Below are 20,310 nucleotides of genomic sequence, written 5' to 3' on the forward strand. Positions count from 1 at the left end.
TAATAATGATGTCATGCATAGAACTTAACTTTTTTGGATTTAATAAAAACAAAAACATAACTAAATAAGCTTAAACGATAAAATAAAATATTAATTGATGCATGAATTAAATTTTTACAGTAACCTTATATCAATTGCTATATTTAAAAAAAAAATACATATTAATGGCATCGACTTTACTGTTTCTTTTTATATTTTGGAAGTTGTCATTCTAATAAAAATACTTCGTGGTATTGTATAATTTTCAATAACATAAATTATTAATTTTTCCCACCAATATATATATATATATAATAAATTATTTATTACACGTACTTAAATATTTTTTTAAGATTTACTTTCATTTTTATTTTAGCATTGACATTAGTATGTAATTGAAGTCAAATAAATTTAGTTTGACATATGTCAGTTATCACAATCAGTAGACTGTTACTTTGACTGATAAACGCCCGCCGCCCGCGCTTCATTACAGGAGTGTGTATTTTAGATCATATATAACAGGAAATATAAACTCCTATTAAAGCTTTTCTGCTCATAACATAACTTTAGTCTTGTTTTAACCAGTGTGAGGGTTTGAAGCCCTTGTGTGTTTGAAGTGTAAACTTTTTTCATTTAATATCAAGGTGAGGGATAAATGGTTCATGCCTAATTTATAGTTTAAATAGTTTAAAAAAATTAAACCTAAAATTCGTTTGTTTTACTGATCTTTACATATATTGTAATTATATTTTAGTTATTTTTTTTTCTTTTAGAATAATGGAAGACTTAAGTTTTATACCGGATCTCCCGAGCGGGCCCCTAGATGTATATAGGAATGGAGCTTCGTTCAACTGGAAGCGACTTAAATTGGCCCTTGAAGGAGACATTGATTTATTGAAACTTAAGGTAAGACATTCATGTGTATTCAGAAAATATATATATTTTAATTTATTTTAAATAACAATTTATAATACACATGACTTTCGACATGAACACATGTCGCAATAATAAAAAGTAACCCATTTTATAATAAACAATAATATTTTACGAAATATTTAGTATAAAAATTATGTTTAGTATTGAAACTATCACCCAGATCATTCTTCATCTAATTTAGTTTATAAAGTTTGTAGGGGTTATTTTTTAAAATCCTTAATGGTATAAAAAAAAAATGTAAATTATTGCTGTTGAATTTATGACTTTAAAGGAATGCTTATAATATATTTATTTATAATTTTTGAAAAAATTTATCAACTGACTGAATTACATGTTTTATTTTCTGATCTATCCCATTATCTTAAAAATATAAAATATCTTATAATAAAAGAGATTGTTTGGGATATGAGAGAAATATTTAAATTAACATACATAATGTACTTTATTCAATGGGTTCACACTATCACCGCACCAACATAATTTTACAATATAAATTAAACTTAAAAATTGTATTGGTACAAAACATAGATTCTACCGACGAGAACAGTCAAGAAACTCACTAGTTACTCCTTTTCATCAATCATATAAATATAGCAAATATAAATACTTATTTTGTATGCTTGATAGGTATAATAAGTATCATCTATATAATCTTTTACAGAATAATCTACCTTTTTTGTTTTAATAATAGCTTATAATATACAAAGATTCCTGGACCATATATATCATTAATAATGAACCGTCAAAGGTTCTTATTTCATATTGAGTTGGTATTTACTATTTGAATGAATATCTTGAATAAGATATTTTTTTTTTTGTAATTAACTTTAACATCTAATCTAAAAAAATTATATGCCCAATGTTTTTTTAAGATATAATAAAAATACATATTACGTCAAGATTATCCTCAAGACAAAATTGTCTTAAATAGTTAGCTATGTCATATAAAAAAAATTACTATTAAATTCTGCATCTAGATGTAAATTATACCTCTATAAACATTTTTTGATTAGTACCTTTGTACATTACAATTACTTTCAATCATTAAAAAAAAAGAATAATCTTTAGTTTAGTTCTTTTGATTAATATAATGCTTTAATTAGTGTAAAGTAAAAAAGGGCCTATAAGTGTCCATTTCCTAGTCAAAATGCCTATTATAAGCTCTAAGGTTTTTAGGTGCGCCGAATTACTCAAACAATATCAAGTAAGGCAGTGAAATAATACCCTAAGATAAGGAAGTAAATTTAATATTCGTGACCGTTAAAATGCAAATATTTACTCGATTATTTTTTTTTGCGTCAACTTCTTTAATTTATGCTAAATGAACGATAATAGTTTCGTAATTTATGTTATATTATAATGTTTACTTAGTGAATATATATCTTTTAATTTTTACTTGGATATGAGATATGATACACTGATATAAGCCGCTTAGTGTTGTAAAAGTCGAAATCCATTTTACTCTTTGGGTTATTGACGTGCTCTATTCTACATAAGCTTTACGCTTATTTGTAGGGTTAAATAGGAATGTTAACGAGCATTGCTATTATTCTTTATCATTTCGTTTTGGTTTCAATAAAACTATTGTTTTTTTTTTTCAACAGTACAAAATATGGCGTACGCTAGAAAAGGATCCTCTCTTTGCTCACCACCCTGTTACACCTCCACTGGAAGAACAGAAGAGAATAACTCAGTTGCAATTAAAGAAGATCAACGAATACAAATTCATTCCCAAGGAAATGTTCAACGCGAGTTATAGCAAACGGGTAAGTGAAAATGCATTGAATTGAATGGAGGAAAATCTTATTTTTACATAACATGGAATTGCCGGTGTTGTCGATCTGTTGAGGTAAACGTGTGCGTTTGAATCTGGAGATGACACACGGTTGAAATCCCATACAACATTAAGTCATAGTGAGATTTCTGATTCGTCAATTAAAGATCTATTATTTTATGTGTTTGGTTTTAAATCTGGTTTATAAGCTGTGATTACGCGGTATTTTTTAAATTATACAAATTCAAAAATACGACAGTAATTGTAGCTCAAATAATAAATTATGTTTCGTATAAGGTCTATGTTATTGTAGATATTTAATAACATAGGTACACGATAAAAATGTTTTAAATTTAAAATTTTTTTGTTGTTGTTTTGAGTCCAATTTCAAATATTTCGTCCTACTAGATAGATTGCATACATACATACAATACTTCTTACAGATAACCTTTTTCTAGACGGATATGAGATTTCATGGAGTAATTTGAAGATTATGCTATTTGGAATTTTTATTTTTGCTAAAGTAAATTTATTCTATATAATTTGGCAATTAAGAAATAGAAAACCATCAATCTTAGTCATAATCAAACTTAATTTTCGATTAAAAACTTTAATAAAATTTATTACCGACTGATTATATACATGAAGTTCCCTTGCAATGAGTTTCTATTTGGTTCTCGGTCGCCATTTCCTTTTAAAAACTTTTACCAGTAACTGAACGGTATCACTAGCTAGACAGGTCCATGACTTTCTTGAGACACAAATTGTACGCGAGACTTAAACATAATTATATTATGGTTTTGCAAACAGACTTTTTACACCCGTTAATGTTGACTTGCAATAACTCATTTTTTTATTACTATTACTACATGTTACTTTTGACACATACGAGACTAGTGCAGTCGTCCAAAATAGTCCAATTGCTCAGGATCGTTTTTGCGTTTCTGTTTTTTTTTTAAAGAGCCCCATTGTATTACTTTATAGCGTTGAGCTATTGGGGCCAATCATTTCTTATTGGCAAATTATCGCTTTAAAATCCATCCTAATGTGAAGTTGAGCGGTGTTCTCATCCCAAGCGAATACGTCCAGAAGCGAGATCACGTATTGGTTGTTTGTATTGTATCCATCACTACTTTCATGATAAATTCTACTGTCAAATGGCAATATTGAGTACTTTTGTGTTCCGGCTTAAAGCGTGACTGAGCCAGTGGAACAAGCACCGGGGACGTAACATCTTAGTTACCAAGGTTGGTGACGCATTGGCGATGTAAGAAACGGTAAATATTATTTAAAATGCCAATGTATATACGTAGTGGTGACCATGTACCATCAGGACCAAGTAGCATTTACCTATTCATAGAAAAATATATATTTATGTTTTCCTTCTTTAATTTTTATTTTTTTTAGACACGGACAATAATGACAATAAACGAGGCGGTCCAATCCCTAAATCCAAGTGTTTCAGTGAAGATGGCCATCGGTATATACCTGTTCTCAAACGCACTCCTCTCATTGGGGACAGAGAGACACCTGAAGTTTTACGAAGCGACGATAAAGCATAGAGAGGTAACTGTTTTTCTAAATGTTATTTATGTACATATGTATTTATTTTATATGATTCATGTTATTCAATAATTAAAAAGATAATTTGCAAAATAATATATTAAATTAAATGTATTTGGCACTATGTTCTATATATATCGATAATCAATTCATTTATGAGATTCTTTTTTCACTCACTAATTTAATGTAGGTGGTAATGACAACTTCAACTATGCGATTTTATTCCTGTATTTATTTCGTTAATAATTATTCGATACGATGACGCATAAAACGTCGCAAGTGTATGTGTGTGTGTAGTGTATATATAAATAAATGAATATTGGACAACATCACATACATTACTCTGATCCCAATGACCCAAGACAACATAGAAAACTAATTAACTTTTTCTACATCGACTCGGCCGGGAATCGAACCCGAGACCTCGGACCACGAAGGTCGTCAATCCTCAATTATCCTTATATGTATAGAAATAAATAAAAACAAACATTAATTCTTATACCTATATAAGGTTACAAATAGTTATTTGTATAGAATAATAGGGAACTGTTCATAATCAAAGGAAAAAACGTGATTAAATCCTACGATAATTATATTATTCAGGTAGACATAATTATGTTTTAGGGAAATTTGTTTTTAAGTTTCCAAGACGTAGTCTCGTAGGGAAAACCGCAATTATCCTCAGGGATGTTGATTTCGTTACAAATAAGATCTATTTGTATGCAGGAAAATAACACACATATTTATAGTGTAAATAGTTCGCCCCCCCCCCCCATGTCACGCGGTGTGAGGTGTTAGTTACCTTATTTGTACCCCTGACAACGTTTGGGTACAAAATTGCATGATCATCGGTTGAGTAGTTATACGTGAAAGCGTAACAATAAAAACACACTTTATTTATAATATGTGAAAATAAGATATTGAATAATTATTGTTGTTATTAAAACAGCAATACCTACTGTATTGATGGGTTTCTGTGGCTTTGAATGGTGAGTCAGTTTAATTATAGGCACGAAGGACATAACATTTCGGTTTTCATAATTGCTTGCATAGGTGTGAGGAATAGTTAATACTTTTTAACAATGCAAGTGTCTATGGGTAGCTGTGACCGTGACTCGCCATGAGTTGACCTATTTGCTCGTTTGCCTTTATATTTCGAATTTCAAAAAAAATGCCTTTTTTCACATTTGTATGATCTAATACTCGTGTTCTGCCACGGATTGTTTTCAATTCAGAGATGCTAGCGTTTTGCACATATGATAATGCATACGTGTGTGCACGCAAACTCAGATGCACTCTGTTTTTCGAGTGTTTTTTTTTTTGAGTGAAAGAAAGAGGATTAGGAAAAGGGCTCGAGCGCAGGATGGCTTGACGTACTTTCGAGGACACGAGAGTTTAAAAACAAACTGACAGAATCTATATTAATATTATAAGTGTGAAAGTACCTCTGTCTGTCTGTCTGTCTGTCTGTCGCTCTTTCACTGCCAAACCAATGAACCGTATTTGACGAAATTTGTTATGAAGCAAACGAACTCCGAGGAAGAACATAGGCTACTTTTTTTGCCGAACACATGACAACCAACCCCTAAAAAACGAGCGAAGCCGCGGGCGACAACTAGTACCTAATATTTTTATGTTTGGTCAATCCCCTGTACAAACCTTATGATCAGCTTTCTAAGCCACTGGACCAAAAAGGCAATTAAGCTCCTATTATATTAAAGATTTATGTCCATGGGGGTACATTTTTCGTAAACCCAAGAAAAATAATCAGCAAAACTCACCTCTTTTATTTATTTATTTATTTATTTTAAGGAAGACAAACAGTTATAAAATACACACAAAGAAATATCACATTACAGAAAAAAAAAACCAATCAAGTTTCACAATAAACTAGATCAAAATCATTACATATTTTACAGATACAGATTGATATAAATATTAATAGAAATTATATAAAAAAATTAAAATTAAATATTATTATTACAAATAATAAAAAATAACAATTGAGTTTATAATTCTCTTTACTTTATAATTCACATTTGTTTTGATAATATATATTTATCTAATAAGTATATTTGATTTTATTTTTGTATTCAGTAATATTTATACCTAGCAAGGATTAACTGGATTGAGACTTTAGGTGATAATGTCGCTTATATCATCCAATCCTAGATCTAAATATAAGAAAGTTAAAGTTATTTAATATTAAACAGTCCCTGATCACCATGCAAAGGTCATTTCGTGTTTAGAAACTCGTAACGAAACGTAAATACTTATCCCAGATACAAAATAGTGCACGGACTGTTTATATCGAGGATGTGAATTGTAAACATTCTCCTCCAAACTGCAATAAAATTATTTTGGGGACTACATACAGCGCGAGGAACAGTTTAAGTAACATACATATATAAAATATCTGTCATAATTACATAACAATTAGCTGTTATGAAATTTATGTTCCAAAAAATTAACGAAACTTTTTAAGTTTTCGGGGTAACGATTGAAGCTTACTGGTAAGCCAGGGCAGGGCCATTGTCGTTTCTGTATAATATTTTTTTGGTAAAGAACTCGTTTTACAAGATATATTTAAATCTTTATGTGAACTATCACCGGTTCGAAATGGAGATTCTATTGAAAATAATTGACATCGTGAATCAGTATCAGTAACGTAACCGATTCTACTTTTCCATTTATTTATAAATATGAATTTTATCTATTAATTATCACTCCAAACGTTTGCTGGGGTTACGTTAGCTTCCGATAATACAAAGGTTGGTCGAAGCGAAGAACTGAGTCATTAGATAACTCTGACCTCCACAGATATTAGCAAGTTTCGCGCTGACGGAGATCGCGCACGGGTCGGACGCGCGGCTCATGCGCACGACCGCCACGTACGACCCCTCCACCAAGGAGTTCGTCGTGCACACGCCAGACTTCGAGGCGGCTAAATGCTGGGTTGGTAATCTAGGTAAAACTACGTGTGATTTTTTTAATTTATCTATTTATATATATTTGATGAGACTATCAAAGTAACAAATGATGGAAGTTTTGATAAGTTTTAGTCTTATGTTTTACTTTATACTACCATTTATCTGACCTCGTGACCTTGAGACCCTCTTCAAATATGTACAAAGAATTCGATAAGCTAAGTTTGACTTTTGATATAGTTTCGATATTTTCGACGATTCCGTTGTAAAACTTGTTTGATTTGTAAGTAACGTTAAATGAAACCTCTTCTCTAATGATGAATTAACATTATAATTATGTTGTTGTAAATCATATAGTAAATGTAAATTAAATAAACACAGCTAAATATATATACATATATATATCATCACGAGATCTCCGATACTACATGTATTACTACAGGTATTGACTTGAAATTCAGCACAGTTACAACTTTCGCGATGTAGGAAGGATTTGAAAATATCATCCCTATTCAATTCTTAGTTTAATGGCTTTTAGTTGTGACGACAGGGCACAGATTATTTCGCCAATGTCACGTAGGATGGAGAAGACACGAAAGAGATTGATCGGTACGATTGAGGAAACAAACTCAATTAAATTTTAATCCTTAACCTAGAACAACAAAAACATAAGGTATATTTAAAATAATTTCTAGTACTCTTAACTATAAAGCCAAGACGGACAGCTGTTGTTAGTCATTATATATAATAATTATAGATATCTTTGGTTTGCTTCGGATTAATTTTAAATAATTTATCGACTATAACATTCAGAATTGCATTTATCATAGTTAAGGTCAACCTGTAGGTACAGTTTTAGGTCAAACCATAAATAATACATTGTTTTGATTTTAACAATAAATTATATAAAACCTTAACCTTAAACTGTTTTCATTAAAAATATTCGGCTTTTATATTTGTTTCTACAATATTTATAGTTCTGTCTAATATATAGACTGGTTGGTATCATGACTGACTTGTTATTTAGCAGAGGCTTGGAGTATAGGGTTAAATTCCCGGTCCAAAACTCAAACTCAAAATTCCTTTATTCAACATAGAAGCATTACACTTACTTATTGATGGTCAAATTAAACACTACCACTGGTTCGGAAAAAGGAACACCCTGACCTGAGAAGAACCGGCGAAAGAAACTCAGCGGGTCTTTTTTTTTGTCAAATTACTTAGATACATAATTGTATATGAATAGAAACGGTAAGGAGGCGATCGTTTCATTATCCGGGTGGGATATTGTCTAACAGTTTGTTGTTTGTGTTTAAAACTGGTTTCTTTTACCACAAAACATTTTATGTTCAATTAAATTTGTAGATGTTTGTTGAGTCTTTAATTTGTGACAATAACTCCTGTGTTTCTGCTTTCGAGAAAATCTCTTCAATCGCAATCTTGTCAGAATTTGCACACTTTATCTCAGGATGTAAAGCGGTTCGAAACTCTTTACCTCTTTCTGTCCGCGTTGAATTACTACCCGCATAAATGTTTAACAATTTTCCCATTTAATTAATAATCCAATGTAGGAATCATTATTTCAATTTATATTTGAGTTTTAAACGATATTTAAAACGCAAATCGATAAAATTGATTGTGTTTGAAATAATATTTTATTCAAAAATTCAAATAACCTTAAACCCTACAAACTTTGACGCAATGTCTGATTTTATTTGGCTGTGTGTGAGTATTTATATACGATAGTATATATGTGTGTGTTTTTGTTTTGGCTTTGCATTTCACGAACGATTAATAGTACAGTATTTAAACTAATTTAATCCAATATCGTAATGAACATATTTTAGAAATCTAAATAAAATTTAATGAATATGTATATTGTTTCATAATAATAAGAAGTACAAGAGGAGACGTTTGTTGGTCTTATTTAGTTCCTCTCAATAGGTATTTAAGGGCGCCATGAGAATAGCGGAACGACCACAATTAAATTGTATACAAACTAATTTAAATTTTGTTTTATAAAATACCAAAGTAAACGTCTTTAAATAACAACAAAAAATCGAGGGTGTCGTGGTACCTTTGGTGGAAACGAAGTTGCTTTAGCTTCATTATATATGAAATAAAAATAGACACAACTACATTAATTAGCATTTAGGATAAATTAATTCGTTTAATAATTCTTAAACGGTAAAAAAAATATCATCAAACCCTGTGTACACAATAACAAAAAATAAGTAAAAAAAATAGGTGTATTATCTGAACTTCTGGATTAACCCTCGCGTAATTAATAAAACCCATAACAGTCAAACGTTCTCCATTTTACCCTATCGAAGAGTGAATTAAAAAAAATCCCAGGACTAACTGAAATTTTATCTAAGTCAGTGCAGCGGTTTAACCGTGAAGAGTTAACAGACAGAATAACATTCGCATTTATAATATTACTATAGATTAATCAAACGTACACAATGAAATTAACAATTTTTGAGAATAATTGAATGACAAAAAATATTTTTTGTCATATTAATTAAAATAATAACAAAAAATATGTTTAAATAATATTCTATAAAAGCGTATATAATATAAAGAGTCTGAGAGAAAGAGACGGAAGAATCGCCTTATTCCATACGTGACGTGCTTGCCTGTAAATTTCCTACTGCTGGGCAAAGGCCTCCTCTCCCTTCAAGGAGAAGGTATGGAGCATATTCCACCACGCTGCTCCAATGTGGGTTGGTGGAATACACATGTGGCAGAATTTCGTTGAAATTAGACACATGCAGGTTTCCTCACGATGTTTTCCTTCACCGCCGAGCACGAGATGAATTATAAACTCAAATTAAGCACATGATAATTCAGTGGTGCCTGCCTGGGTTTGAACCCGAAATCATTGGTTAAGATGCACGCGTTCTAACCACTGGGCCATCTCGACTCAGTTTAACCCGCGTAATAGAAATTCGTTCCAATAAAACGATATTGTATCTTTTATCGTTTCATGACATATAGCGTATAAATAAACTGAATTCATAGCTGTATCACGTCATCGTGATCTATATCACGGTTAAGGTCTTCGTTGTCTCATTCCGTTTCACGCTATTAATATAATGTTCGTAGATTATTATGACTTTGTTTCAGTAGCTATTTAATCCACATAGAATGCGTATGGGATTATAAAATATTGGCTTACATCATAAGCTATCGTTTATAAGTCATAACATCTTATCGAAAATAAGATGTTATGTCCCTTGTTCCTGTAGTCACCGCCTCACTCGCCTTGCATACCTAAACATAATTAGGTATATGTGGGTTGGTTGGCATATAAAATTAGTGGGTCGTTCCTATCCAGACGGTGCAAATATTTAATATCTCGAAATAATTCCAAATACAAAAATTTCAACTGTCTTTTTTTATTTTAAAGACTAAATGTCAATGTATTGTGGTTTTTGGATAGAAGTATTATGCGTTATTATTTAAAAAGTTTAAGAAATAATTTGCTCTAAATTTTACTTTTTATTTTCTGATATTTGTAAACTTCAGAATGTTTACCTTCACTTAAATGAATTTAATTAAACGATACATACGATATATACCGACGTGGATATGTCTTCAGACATAATACCTATTATTCGTTAGTATATTATATATGTCTTTTTACTTCTTGTAGTTTACTCAGCGTGAGTACCTTGTAACGACTTGAAGACAAAACATTAAAATAATCGACTGCCATCAAAATAAATATAAATGAATTATATACAAAGAGCATCTTGGAGCAATTACCTAAATAATGTTGAAAACCGTATCAAAATCCAACACGTAGCTTAGAAGGTATGCAACAGACGTACTTATGTAAAAAATAATGTTCTTTAGTATTAAAAGATTATTCTAATCTTTATGAATTAAAAAATCGCGCGTAACAAATTACGTTTTCGATCATTTGTATTTTTATCACGAAATAGTGAGTGTTTGTCATTACGAACGATGGCATTAGGTGTACTTTATATTACTAATGCGTTATCAATCTTAGTAAAGATAACCTGACGATAAGGAACTAATATTCCATTCGTTTCCGCCTTACGATTATCTTTGCACACCCTGGACTTATTGAATACCCAAAATGTTATGTGTGCAATTTGAAAATACGTGTTAATATGATTTGAGATGACTATTTTAATTTAAGACCCCTCCTCCACTGGGAAAATGAGTAAAAGAAAAGCGTTATGATTGCGAAATCTAGGTGACATTACACACAGACGTAACCAAATGTTTTTTTCACAAATAAAAACGAACATAAAAGCGATTCAATGGCCGTGAGTGACAATGATTGGTCAGTGAGCGTGACCATTGTCTAAAAACGTTAGGACGCGTTTATATTATCATTTACCACTAGAATAACTAACCGTTTTAATTACTAAAATAATTTATACATAAATATGTATGACTTTAACTTTAATATCGGAAGTGTTTTTTGTCAGTAAAGTCGGAGTTAAATTATTTGTATTCCACAATTTGACAAATGAAAATAATAATAGATTTGAAGGTAAAAGAGTACAAATCCAACCGGTATATAATTTAATTTGATTTTAATGAAGGAACAAACCAATAAGCAAGCAATCAAACATTGTGAATTAGGTTAGTGAAGTTGACACGTCTGCACCGTACAAGAGGTAGATTCAGAGGTAGTCAAATTGACCATAAAGTCGCAGCTCGTATGCGCCCTATCTTAGTTTTGACCGATGTCGTGCGGTCTGTGATTACCCCATTAGTTTTTTTAAAAAAAAACTAAATATAGTAAATTAACGGTTCGTAAATTCTCACAGTTGGGTAACGGCAAAATCTAAAGGCGTTTTAAATTTAGAATTCGAAATTAGTTGGCCTTGAGGTAGTAATGACAAATGTCTTATTTCTCTTACAGTACCTATGATGGTCACATTTGACTGTATTTTTTTATAGTAAAGGGAGGCGGATGGGCAATTGTTCCACCTGATGATGAACGGTCACCAACCGTAGCGATTAGCGCTGTAAAAAATGTTAAACATTCCTCAAATCGTCAATTCGCCACAAACTTTGGGTGCATAAATGTTACGTCCCTTGTGCCTGTAATTACACTGGTTCCTTCACCCTTTATACCGGAACACAACAATGCTTAGTATTGCTGTTTGACGGTACAACGACAGGGCATACAATAGTTGCAACTTCTCATCTTTTGGTTAAATGTATACTAATATATAATACAGAATTGAGTTCAGCTCTCTATTAGTCCCGAGTAATCTTCACAATCTTTCTAAATTTACTTTCAGGTAGAACGTGTACCCATACCCTACTGTTCGCGCAGTTGATCACACCAGATGGCACCAACCACGGACTTCACGGATTCGTCGTGCCTATCCGAAACCCGGACACCTTGGAAACGTATCCTGGTCTCACTGTTGGGGATATGGGAGAGAAGATTGGCGTCAATGGCATTGACAACGGGTGAGTTAATTAGATGATATCATTTTTATAACAATCATAGGTTTGTAATGTCTTAGTTGGTATTTCCAGTATTTAACTTGATGGTAGGGCTTTTGCCCAAACTAAAATAACTGTTTAGATTAGCTATGATTGTTCGTGGTACTAATAGTAGATCACAATATCTTCATTATATTTTCTTGGTCTGAATTTGAACCAAGGACCTTGAGATCTGCACTCTTAAAAGCTAGCTACTAGACCAAATGCAAACGTAATCATAGTTTGAAACATTTTTTGTTCTATTAACTTTAACTATAAATATTTGCCATGACGCATAACAAGGTTAAACACAATATATCGCTCTATCTTATCGCTAATGGATTGTCACAATCTCAAAAATTTTATGATTCATAATCGATGTTGTCGTGATAGCGAAAAAATACGATAACATTGCCCGTGTCCTTGACCCCCATTTAAGGATAACAATTTCAATTTAAAGTTTATTTTTTTTTCTTTGTTTATATATATGTTATTTTAAACATATCGTAGAAAGTATTATCCTCTTATTTATTAAAACCTAAACCAAAGTAGTCATTGTACTGAAAATACGGATGTGTGAGAGGAACTTAACTCACGGAAACCTTAATTATTAAACTTTAATTTCAGTAAAGATATAATTTTGTAATCAACCAATAATCTAATATTTAAATAATAACTCAATGTATAAATGTAATAATACAAATGTATATGTATATATATACTCATACGTATACATAATACGTCCTCACTAACTGCCTTATCTACGTACAAGTTACGATACTTTAATATCGGGATTAACCGTTTTGATTTGAAATAGGATAACTTATTTATTGAGATAGGTTATATATAACATCACGCGACTGCCGAGCGCGGAACGACACATAATGCTCGTAACAGATAACAAATTATTACATGGGTACATTATATGTGAAAATTACTTGGTGGTAGGGCTTTGTGTAGGGTTAGGTATCCCACTCGAAACATATTACTGTTCTGTTCCAGTTTGAGGGATGAATGAGTCACAATACAGAGGATATAACAGCTTACGTCCCAGGGTTGGAGGTGTACTGACTATTCAAGGAATGGTTCTTGAAGTCTCTATGTCTATGAGTGGTCCTTACCACTTACTATTAGGGAGTCTCGTTTGTCAGTCTACCTACTTATGTACAAAAGTATCAATGTTAAGAAAACCGGTTGAATTTATTTCGTGTGAAGACTCTAATCAATAAAATGTTGCGTTTTTTTGTTAATCAATGTGACTATAATGTTTTTATGATTCAAGGTCATCGAGTAATTGATATTGCGATAATATATGACTACGCTAATTCGCAAATTATAATTAATCGAGTAAAAGTTAAAGGTCTCGTATGTTATAAATCATTATAATTATATTAATGATATTACATAAACATTAATTTACTTGTATGATGTAAATTTTAATTATTACAGATTTTCCTCGTCAAATCACCTTTTCTCAGATATGCGTCGAAATATTTTTTATTCGAAATAAGAATATGTACATTGTACACTAAACGCAGACTATAAATACGAATATGTACGAATATGTAAAAGGCAGGGGGAGCGCACAGAACATTATAATGAAGCAATAAAAGCGAATACAAACTCAAAAGCGAATTTCCGGTAGTGTGTGTAGTAATGAAGATTTTTTTTTTATTATGTCAATAATTCATAATTAAAGTGACAATGAAAATTGACTTATTAAAAAAAGGACGCGTCATTTCGCACTACCGAAATTTGTATTTGCTTTTCGATAAATGCAAACATTTTAATTGATAAAAATAGAATTTTTTTTTTTGTCGTCTTGTTTAAATTTCGACCATGTTTCCGTTCCAGGTTTTTTTTTAAATATTATATGTAAATTGTATAGAAGTATGTATTTTTTGAATTGCCCATATGGCAGAATTAAGTATGTTCAATTCTCCTTTTCGTAAAAATTTATGGAAGTTGAATACTTACATTTCATATAAAACTATTCTCTATACCGGCTCACCTAAAGATAACTGAATAGAAAAACATCTTAAACTCTGATTACTAATTCATATTTAAATCTAAATGTGTTGGAAGAAAACGAGGAAAACTTTCTTCAGAAGAGGAAACTCGTGTCTAGTTGTGCGATATTTGATTATTATTTATTTTTTCAGATTTATTATGTTCAACAACTACAGAATACCGCGGGAAAATCTCCTCAACAGAACGGCGGATGTCACCGAAGATGGCACCTACGAGAGCTCCTTCTCGGAGCCGTCCAGGATACTCGGAGCGGCCTTGGAGAATTTATCAGCAGGTATCGTTTTTGTAAATCTTCATATTCCTCGAAAAAAAAATGTTCATCGATATTTTTTTTAATTTCGTACGCACTATTAACGCCCAACTTTTCCAACGTCGGTCGCGCAGGTCGCATCGGCATCATGCAGGAGAGCTGCCAGTCGCTGGCCAGCGCCGTGAGCATCGCGGTGCGCTACGCCGCCACGCGCACGCAGTTCGGCGAGCGCGGCCGCGAGACGCCGCTCATCGAGTACCCGCTGCACGTGCGTACCGCCCGCACCCACACCCCCCCCCCATACTCACGCCGTTTCTTTACTAGCTGTCTCACCAGAATTAACATCTCATTTTACCGATTCCAATCGAGGGAGGAGAAACGAGCCTTAAATTTACATATTTGCTAAAATCACTGCTATATAAAGCACTACAGACAATTTCTAGTTGGATATATAATTATTTATAATTTAACCTTTTTCCACTTGGTTAAGTAATTGCTTATATGTATTTTAATTTTACTTCCATAGTTTCGTAAACAACGTCTGCGATATTAAAAATGACATTTCTTCGCGGATGCCATAATGAATACCGTACATTATTTATGATTTCGAGCAATTATATGACGTCAATTTAATTCCACCTCAACGCTTGTATGTTAAAACATCGACTAAGGGCACTTTATTAAATTTATTTATAATAATAAATCAGACACCAACTCTTATAAATTTAGTGATTACATTTGAAATACATTAAAATATTCAATGATATTAGTAATAAAATTAAACAGCTAAATTAAATTTCGCTATCGTTACAGCAATGGCGTCTGTTCGGTCACGTCGCTGCGGCGGTTATCTACCGGCTGTACATCGGTAAATTTACATACGTGTACCTGAATATGGTGGAGAAATCGAACGCCGGACACCGAGTGGATAATTTGGTGAGTTTGACATCTGAATAAAGAATCGCAATTTACTACAAACTATCCAAAGTTTGTATTCGCTTGTTAGCGACAATTGTCAGTTACTATACACTATCAGAAATTTGCAAACGATTTTGATTTTGTATTCGCTTTTGTTGCTTCACTATAATGTTCCGCGCGCTCTATCTACCTTTTGTTAAATATCCCGTTTCAAATACTTATAGTAATCATATGTTTGTTTAAATACACTATATTGTATATGATTCAGTTAGTTTCAACGGTGTAATAGTAATACAATTCTTGTGCAGAGCGAGGCGGTGTCGGAGATCCACGCCATGGTGTCGAGCAGCAAGCCGCTGCTGACGTGGGGCGCCCTGCGAGCCGCGCAGCAGGCACGGGAGGCCTGCGGCGGACACGGGTACCTCAAGGTACGCGCCGAGTGGCCAACGGGCCATGGGTGATATTACACGACATTACACCTCAGTAAAGTTACCATAAGTTCAGAACGTAGTTTTGTCATACGCAACGATACTAGCTCGATGCAAACCACGAGCTCGATTAAATGAATATAAGATTGAAGCTGATGACACTGCAGCGTCAGTAGAACGCTCGGCTCTAACGCGCGCGCCTTGCAGTGCTCCAACCTGGGCGACCTCCGCAGCAACCACGAGCCCACGGTGACGTACGAGGGCGACAACAACGTGCTGTCGCAGCAGGCCGGCAACTGGCTGCTCCGCCAGTACGAGGCGGCGCGCGCGGGCGCCGACGTGGACTCGCCGCTGGCGTCCGTGGCCTTCCTGCGCGACCTGCCGCGCCTGCGCGCCGCCGCCTTCCGCGCCGCCCGCCCCGCCGACCTCCAGACGCCCGACTGTGCGTACCTTTGCGCTTGCGCCTATTTCGATCAGTATTAGGCGTGGATTATGGTCTAACCGTAACTTTTAAATTGTAGTTCATGCAAACCGACGACCCACATATATATAATTATATAGGGAAAAGAGAGAAACACGAATTCTTCGTTTGTTTAATTCGTTGCATTTTTTTTATAAAAATGCTTGATTTTGTTTTTCAAATAAAATGATTAAATTACTCTAATATTCCGTTTGTCCACAGTTATTATTTCGACCTACAGATGGCTTCTATGCTGGTTATTGAAGCACACTCATGAAAAGAACGAGGCGGAACTCGCCAAGGGGCTCACTAAAGTCCAGGCGAGGAACAACTGTCAGGTGTACCGGTGGAAAAATCTCACCAAAGTGTATGCGGAGTATCTCTCCCTCATATTCTCCTTGGAAGCCATAGAGACGAAGGAGAAAGAATTACAGCCGGTGCTGATGAAACTGTTCTGTCTCTATGGGCTATGGTGCCTCGATGATAACTTGGTGGAGTTGTACCAGGGGGGATACTCCAAGGGGGAGGAAATGGCGAGATTAATCAGGGACGCTGTGTTGGAACTTTGTTCGGAAGTGAAAGGAGATATCGTCAGTGTAGTTGACTCGCTTGCGCCGACGGACTTCGTTCTCAACTCCGCTTTGGGAAAAAGTGATGGAAAAGTGAGTTTTAACATGACATTATTAATTCCGTGACATCAGTTAGAGATCTAAGATATTGTCTGATTCATTTCGTGAGTCTGAGTAATAAAGTATCTCTGCATCTCTGTCACGCTTTCGCAGCCAAACCATTGAACCAAATTTGATGAAATTTGGTAAGAAGTAAGGTTGAGTCCAATGGTCCTTCCATTGGATTCAAGCTAGCATAGGCGAGCGAATCTGCGAGCGACTACTAGTATAATTTATATCTAGAAGTAGCTATAAAGTATAAACAAACTCGCTGCTCAAGTATGGACTGTTAAAATTACATAGTGGCATATATTTATTTTCTTTCGACGCTCTACCATTATTTTTCCATTCTGTAAATTTCCCACTGCTGGGCTAATGCCTCCTCTCCCTTTGGGGAGAAGGATTTTGGAGCATATTCCACCACGCTGCTCCAATGCGGGTTGGTGGAAATTATTTGCTTCACTGTAACTTACATGCGTGTTCTTATCGGAGAGCTAACTTCAATGTGGCCAACCTAGGTTTATTATACTATCTTGCCTTGAGTTTTGTCTGAGTCCTCGTCTCCATTTGTAAGTCAATATTGTAATGTGTCTAACATGTGGTTTTTAAATGTCTGGTAATTACTTCCAGTTGTACCAGAATCTCCAGAAAGCATTCTTCAGTCAGCCCGGTGTCTTCGAGCGGACGCCGTGGTGGCGGGACGTCGTACCTTCGTCTAAACTGTAAGAATAATGTATATAAGTATATCTAGAACCGTAGATTTTGGACACAAAAATAATATTGTATAGAGAAGAAAAACTATTTTCCCCTGTATCTTAAATACTAGATACAAAAATTGATTTCATTTATTTTTATATCATATTTATACTTTACCGAAGGTATGTTATTTTTTATATTAGATTATTTTTATTACCACGAAGTTTTTTTTTTGTATGATTTTTTTAAAACATTTGAGAAACCTTCATTTACATAATTCCCCAGTGCCGATAAAGAAAGGCATAGGCGCCAAAAATGTTCTATTGGAAAATGCGTTTTAAAATAAAATTAATAAGTTTCCCAAAATTATCGTTTTGGCGGTTAAGCCTTTCTTACTTTCCAGTGTCGATATAATGCTGTGGCGTAGTACTTTGGACGTACTTTTTAACACATTCTAATAACATATCATGTAGAAATTTTATGATATGTCTGGCTTGTGTAAGTCTTATTTTTATTGAATATCTCATAAACTATTTTAAAATTTTGGCTGTTTTTGTTATGTTATAGGATTTGATGATAATTGTAAGAAGAAACACAATCTACTTTATTAAAGGCCAAAGTTGTAAAGTAATAATGAAATTTGTGTCATGTAATTTGTCAATGCGTATTTTAAGTGTTATTCCATAAAGCTCGCTGCGATTATTTTTATTTCTTAAGTTTTCTGGTTTAAACCTACCAAAAACAGTTGATCATGACAATGAAACCAACGCATACAGCCATTACTATATTTCGTGTTGCCATATAATATAGAAGACGTTCTAGCGTAACCATGGAAATATTTACAAATATATTTGGTGACCGCGTCGAAAATTAAAGTATTTCAAAAAATCTTAAATATATACACAAACATTAAAGATATCTATTTTTTATTACTTACAATCGTCGTCACAAATAACATAATTATGTTAAACAATACATATCAGCAATAAATAACATCACATATTAAAGTGGATTGTGATCCACCAAGTGTATGGTGTGTGTGATAAGAGGATTGCAAGCTGTGACATTGAAAAATAGAGTTGCCAAATACTAGAAATTAAACATGAAGTCTTTCCTAAAAATTTCAATAAATAAAATAAACCGGAAATTTTAATAATTAAAATGTATTGAAATATTTTGATTAAAATTTAAATTGTTATGTCACAGGAATGTCATTAATTTAATTTAACCTAATTGTGATAGAGGTGTGGTGTGGAGTCTTTGTAGATGTCTGTGTGTGATGTTATTTATGGCTGGTCTGTTTGAGTGAGATTTAAATATATCTCATTAATCGAATATCAAATAATAGGTTCCATTATATTCATTAAATATTCAAATGTTACCGTTCTAGAGTATTAATTTAAATTTATGGCGTTTAAATGTATCAGATATAGTGAATTACATTTACTAGCATTGAAATGTTTTTAAGTGATAAGAATATCTCTTGTTCTATTTTTAATCTATAATTTTAGTATTGTAAGGCTGTGGTAGGACCTGCTAGATTTTCTATACAATCTCTACAAGTTTCGTTATTTAGTTCCTCACGTACAAACATTGTAAAGGAATGGACAAACACCATAGACAAGTACATATGATGTAAAAGCATATATGTTTTTTCAAAGTATATAAGAATCTATATTTTTAAACAACAATTCAATTTTGAGGTGGTGGAATTAAATTTAAAATCTAGAAGAGAAGTACTTTTAAAAAAAGTTTATTATAAATCATTAATATATAACCAGGATGGCATTGTGGTTACGAGTGGGTGTTAAATAATACTTTTTGGTCATTTAATTTCGACCAAAGGCCACTTTTTCAAGTGATTAACAATGTTCCAATATATATAGTGATCGGTGAACAGAGTGAGGTCTCTTATTTTTTTCTTAACAAGAGACTTTTGTTACAGTTACTAATACTAAAATTTACTTTTTTTAAATAAATTAAACTATTCAAAGAATATTAAAGTTACTAAATAGTTTATTTTGTATTACTTTTAAACTGATACTATGTGAATATCAAACCGATTTCATTTCTCATTGTTCCATGTTCAGTGCATTTAAAATATTTTAATAGAATAAAATTTAAGGTTGAGTGTAATGGATTTAAGTTGTACATGGAATTGTATGGCGAAACAGATACATACAATCGCCTTCTAACTTC

General features: G+C 32.9%; 1 protein-coding gene across 1 annotated transcript; it reads left to right on the forward strand.

Annotated features, from left to right (window-relative positions):
* Window positions 1–452: 452 nt before the first annotated feature.
* On the forward strand, window positions 453–19,255 carry LOC125064990 (peroxisomal acyl-coenzyme A oxidase 3). Its single transcript, XM_047672366.1, has 13 exons — window positions 453–623; window positions 753–885; window positions 2,520–2,681; window positions 4,097–4,255; window positions 7,073–7,220; window positions 12,471–12,645; window positions 14,823–14,965; window positions 15,076–15,209; window positions 15,755–15,877; window positions 16,168–16,287; window positions 16,495–16,729; window positions 16,970–17,409; window positions 18,046–19,255. Exons 2-13 carry the CDS (start codon window positions 757–759, stop codon window positions 18,139–18,141), a joined length of 2,064 nt encoding a protein of 687 aa, XP_047528322.1. The 5' UTR covers window positions 453–623; window positions 753–756; the 3' UTR covers window positions 18,142–19,255.
* Window positions 19,256–20,310: the final 1,055 nt, after the last annotated feature.

The sequence above is a fragment of the Vanessa atalanta genome, chromosome 6 (genome assembly GCF_905147765.1).
Source record: "Vanessa atalanta chromosome 6, ilVanAtal1.2, whole genome shotgun sequence".
NCBI lineage: Eukaryota > Metazoa > Arthropoda > Insecta > Lepidoptera > Nymphalidae > Vanessa > Vanessa atalanta.

What these genes read in the sequence shown, in the direction of transcription:
- LOC125064990 (XM_047672366.1), top strand. Translation starts at nt 757, where the DNA reads ATGGAAGACTTAAGTTTTATACCGGATCTCCCGAGCGGGCCCCTAGAT. An exon ending in ATGCTGGGTTGGTAATCTAG is followed by an intron (nt 7,221 to 12,470) that starts GTAAAACTACGT and finishes ATTTACTTTCAG; the next exon opens with GTAGAACGTGTACCCATACC. An exon ending in TGGGAAAAAGTGATGGAAAA is followed by an intron (nt 17,410 to 18,045) that starts GTGAGTTTTAAC and finishes AATTACTTCCAG; the next exon opens with TTGTACCAGAATCTCCAGAA.